At 39.1% G+C, this 5,439-nt stretch overlaps 1 protein-coding gene across 1 annotated transcript; it reads right to left on the reverse strand.

The window, feature by feature from the left end:
- Positions 1-2,773: 2,773 nt before the first annotated feature.
- On the reverse strand, positions 2,774-4,387 carry LOC131597828 (uncharacterized). Its single transcript, XM_058870493.1, has one exon. It carries the CDS (start codon positions 4,385-4,387, stop codon positions 2,774-2,776), a length of 1,614 nt encoding a protein of 537 aa, XP_058726476.1.
- Positions 4,388-5,439: the final 1,052 nt, after the last annotated feature.

Consider the following 5,439-nt stretch of genomic DNA (forward strand, 5'->3'; position numbering starts at 1 on the left):
CAAGTGATGCTCAATTAGTGGAGTGACACAAAAAAGACAAATTTCAACCAGTGGGTTGACAAAATAGTGATAGTCAATCAGTGGATCAACACGAAAAAGATAAACTTCAACCAGTGGGTTGACAAAATAAGTAATAGTCAATCAGTGGATCGACACGAAAAAAGATAAACTTCAACCAGTGGGTTGACGAAACAAGTGATCTTCAATCAGTGGATTGACACGAAAAAGATAAACTTCAACCAGTGGGTTGACAAAACAAGTGATCTGCAATCAGTGGATTGACACGGAAAAAGATAGACTTCAACCAGTGGGTTGACAAAACGACGGATAGTCAATCAGTGGATTGACACGGAAAAAGATAAACTTCAACCAGTGGGTTGACAAAACGAGATAATAACTTTCAACCGGTAGGCTGACAGGAAGTGGGAAAATTTTCCTCAACCAGTGGGTTGATAGGAAGTGAAAGACTAATCTTCTACTATTGAGTTGATTCAAATGATGAGAAAATGTTTGGTCCCAACCAGAGGGTTGACAAAACAAAACTTTCAATCAGCGCACTGACAACAATTGAAAAATGCGATCCATGATTAAATCCAACCAGTGGGCTGACAAAAATGAACAGAACGGTTCTCAACCAGTAGGCTGACTCAAAAGAACATAAGGTAAATGATCAATTTCAACCAGTGGGTTGGAAAAGGTTAACAAGCATGTTCAATCAGTGGATTAGCAAGAAAATAATGATTGCAATGACATCATTGGGGATTATGAATCCATGCATGCTTTGTGTTGATGGATGATATATTTCTTTTTCTTTGTGCATATTGGTGCATATGAAATGATGCATGTGACGACTGATCAATGTAAGCAATGAGTTTACTAGATGTGTGCCAATGGGCAATGAAATTCCCCTTTTTTTGGGTATCCATGATGAACTTGGCTTGGTTTTCCATGGAAAAGGCCAAACAAGATGGAAATTTTGATTTGATATTTTGGGAGGTTGCCCCATGAATGATATGCATGATTGATGAATGCATGCTATGAATGAATTTTATGGTTTGGAATATTTGAAGGGATGCCCCAGTGGAGGGTGATGATTTTTTTTGTGAAGTGGAGAAGGTCCCTTGGTAGAAGGTTTGTGCAAGCATAATTCCCGACACCAATTTTAAGTTTGAGGACTACTTGATATGGCATAGTCTGCTTGTACTACTTGAGGGAAAGGTTTTGACCTTGATTTGCCCCAGGATGCTGAGTCTATGGAGAAACTTGCTTCAACCAATTTTGGATTCAAACTGATGATCCTGAGATAACATGCCCCAATGCTTGGGAACTTTGAAATGAAATGCCCCTGAATGATGGACTTCTGAAGAGGTGCAACCCTGATGGTTCCACTATAGGCTCTTCAAATGATTTTCATTATCGAAACTTCCTTGATGGAAAGTGCTTAATTACAAATGAAACTATTCAATTCAAAATGGTAATTTTAATGCGACGTGCATGCAAGTTTTGGAAACAAATCAGTTATTGAAATGAAATTGTGGTATTCGATGAATAAATCCTGATGAAAATGAAAGTTTGAAATTCAGATGTGAAAGATGATGTGATAGCGTGGTATCAAAACAAATGATTAGCAAATATTCAGGAGTCAGGTTAACGCAACCTTGCTTTAGTATGCTTTCAAAATAAGCCTTGCTTCAATTAGGACTTTTGAAGGTTTTAACGTGGCCAGGTTCACGGTTTAAGAAACAAAGGATATAGGCTCAAATATTGATTTTAACCCACCCATTCATCGTGATGTACTCCAGTCCTAAGTTCAGTTAACTGACTCATGTTCAATTTCCAGGAAGGATTACGAATGATGCTTGAGAACCATTGGATTCTAAGGTGGCAGTCACCTATTCTTCTTTGGAAGTCACACAAGCTTGTTCTTTCTTTTCTTTTGATAATGATCTTTTGATGATGATTTTTGTATCCCTAACTTTTGCCTAAGTCTCCTTTTTAGGTTTTGACTTAGCGGGCTTTTCTTTTGAATGATTTTTTTTGGAACAACTTGTGTGACAATTGTTCAATGATTAGAGAGGAGTATGACTGCCCCACTGATGGTTCAAGAAAAACAACCGTTATGAGTTTTGAATATTCATTACTTCTTCGGCATTGTGTACGAAGAGAGGATACAGTTGAATCTCGAGTCGGGAATTATTCCCACAGAATGATTTTCTTGGAAGTCTTATGAATTAATCACTTCAACTAAACAACTACCCTGCCCCAGGTTTTGATTAAGGGTTTAAATCTCGTGCAGAAAGAAAACACCTACTTCTAAGGCTCAAAAGGGTTAACGAAGGATTATCTTCCTTATATCTCCAGTGTTTGGGATTTGAAAGAATGCCTGTACATCATCAACAAAGTTTTATTCGAAAGCATACTGTCGCAACTTAGGTATTTTGTTTTCGTCATTCTCCCTCCAATACTTGCTTAAACAAAAGTATGATAAAGAAAAGGAAATGGGAGAAACATTAACATATCTTTTTCATTTTTTTTATTATTATTTTTTTTAGGAAACAAAATAAAATAAAAGAAAGAAAGAGTGAATACGAATGGACCAATTCAGAACTTGCATGCTCATTTCATTAATATTACCATTAAAGTTAACAACGTTCAAAAGCAAATAAACACTTAGCAAACAAGCAAAGAAACGTAAATGCAAATGATAAAAAGTGGCTCAATGATCTGCTTTGATTCATTGGCTTTAGGAATGTTCTTGGTGTCTCAGCACTGATCATGGCATAGGACCAATATCCTTGAAAGAGAGTATCTTTTTGTCAACCAGATCTTGAACTTTTTCCTTCAGGACATTGCAATCTTCAATGGAGTGACCTGATATCCCATCGTGAAAATCACACTTGACATTTGGATTGTATTCCTTGGGAAATGGAAACTTTGCAGGTCGGGTTGGTCTGGGAGATATTGCTTTACTCTCGATTAGATATGGCCATAGTTGAGCGTAGGTCATTGGAATTGGGTCAATGCGGCGATCCTCCTTCTGATGGTTCCTTTGAGGTTTATTCTGATTCCGTTGACGATCCCGATTCTGAGCTGCATTCTGAGGAGCATTTTGTGAAGAATTATGAGGAGGAGATGCCCAAGGATGTCGGTATGGTTGCTTGAATTGTGCGGCCGCAACATATGGATACTGATCGTATGATATGAATGGTGCTTGCTGATAAGCTAAGGGTCGGTAGGAACGTGAGTTATGAGACTCTCCACCATCAATTGCAAAAGCAATAGTTTCATCTTCCCACTTCTTCTGAAAGTTGTTTCCATATTTCTTGGTTCCAATCGACGATCCAGATTCCATAATCAATCGTCCTTCTCGTACGCCTTCCTCTAGTCGCATTCCCATATTCACCATTTCAGTGAAGTCGGTTGGAGCACTTGCAACCATTTTTTCATAGTAAAATGAGCTTAGGGTCTTTAAAAACATTTTGGTCATCTCTTTTTCTTCCATAGGAGGAGAGATTTGGGCAGCAACCTCACGCCATCTTTGTGCATACTCTTTGAAAGACTCTTTCTCCTTTTGCGCCATGGCTCGGAGTTGATCTCTATCAGGAGCCATGTCGACATTATACTTGTATTGTCGAATGAACGCTTCTACAAGGTCATCAAAAGAACTGATATGAGTACTATCCAATCCCATGTACCATTTTAAAGCAGCACCAGTTAGACTATCTTGAAAATAGTGGATCAATAACTTATCATCATCAGTATGAGTGGCCATCTTTCTACAGTAAATGGTCAAATGGCTCTGAGGACACGAACTCCCTTTATACTTTTCAAAATCAGGCACTTTAAACTTGGCAGGTATTTTCACATTTGGCACAAGACACATATCATAAGCATTCTTTCCAAATGAATTCTTCCCTTTGAGGGCCTTAATCTCCTTTCGCATCTCTTGGAATTGATCTTGGAAATCATCATAAACTTCACCTCTTTCGTTGGGCTCAACTTGGTAAATGGGTTCCTCAGCTTGTGGCACGGTATGTACCAGGGGTGGAATCACGGTCATTATAGGAGTAGTTTGAGCAGCTCCAGTAACAGGATGGTATCCCTCTGGCACAAAGTTGTAAGACATGCCCCCAGGGTAGCCATTAGGCATCTGATAGTGAGAGAGACCAGTGATAGGAGCCATAGAAACAGTAGCAGTAGAAACTTCGCTGATCGTAGTAGTCTGGACTTCAGTTTGTGTTTGAGTGGCACGAGGAGATGAAGGAGGTGATGGTTGATTCCGAGCAACCACTAAGCTTTCCACCAAAGCAGTCAATCTTTCCACCCCAACTCGAAGAGTAGTTACTTCATCACGGAATTCATGATTCTCTTGTTCAAGGTCTTCCATCTTTATGTCGAGTAAGACTTCGCGTCTGATAAGGATGCCTGGGAATCAGCTTGGCGATTGATGGTGACTGGATGAAAGAGACAGTTGGAATGAGGTACAAGGACAACATGGATGTATGCATGATGCAAATGATATGTCATGCAATGTTGGATGCAAAGCAAGGTAATAGAACAACCTATCGGAAGGCTCCTTAAGTTAGGATAGTTCTAAGTTCTTTACCCAAAAATCCCCTCACAAGGTTAGCCCTAGAGTTTTTGGATATAACGGTTCCTAGAGGCATCCGAGCATGATCAGAATTTCATCATGCGACAGGTGAACCATCTTATAACGAATTTCATGAATACGCATCCTCTAGGCGAGGTTATTGTACCAATCATTCAAGGAGTGCACCTTGGGGATCGATACATAACCTCTATAGATGAAACGGGTTCTAAAGGTCCTTGGAGTTAACGGCCAAATCAGATTTTCACCATGCGACAGGCGAACCGTCTTATGACAAATCTCATGAATGGGCCTCCTCCAAGTGGGGTTTTCGTATTAGCCATTCAAGGTGTTCACCCTGGGGACTAGCACTACACAACCACCTCCTAACTTATGTTTTTTCTCTTGTTTTTCAAAAGCTCGGGTTGAGAGCTTCACTCAAGCATCATTCCCATTCCCACAGATGAATATATATAGCAATATAAATACAAGCAATAAAGCAAGAGTAAAGAAACATAAATAATACAAGAGTAAACATAAATAACACAAGAGCACAAGAATAAGCATAAAGAACATAAGAATAAACATAAAGAACACAAGAGTAAACAAACAAAGGCAAACACTTAAACATTAAACAAACTAAACTAGGGTTGACTCTCTTAAGATTTTTAAACTCCCCAGCAGAGTCGCCAATTCTGTAGCGCTAAAAATTACTCGAGGTGTCTACACGCTCGAAAAAGAACAGAGTCGCCACCGATCTTTATTAATTCCAAAATGGAAAGGGAAAATATCGAATAAAACCCATGAATAGAAACAAATGGATAAGATGGTCATCGTAACCAAATTAGGGT

This window comes from Vicia villosa, linkage group LG4 (genome assembly GCF_029867415.1).
Source record: "Vicia villosa cultivar HV-30 ecotype Madison, WI linkage group LG4, Vvil1.0, whole genome shotgun sequence".
Lineage (NCBI taxonomy): Eukaryota > Viridiplantae > Streptophyta > Magnoliopsida > Fabales > Fabaceae > Vicia > Vicia villosa.

Excerpts from the sequence above, each read along its gene's own strand:
- LOC131597828 (XM_058870493.1), bottom strand. The coding sequence starts at position 4,387 with ATGGAAGACCTTGAACAAGAGAATCATGAATTCCGTGATGAAGTAACT.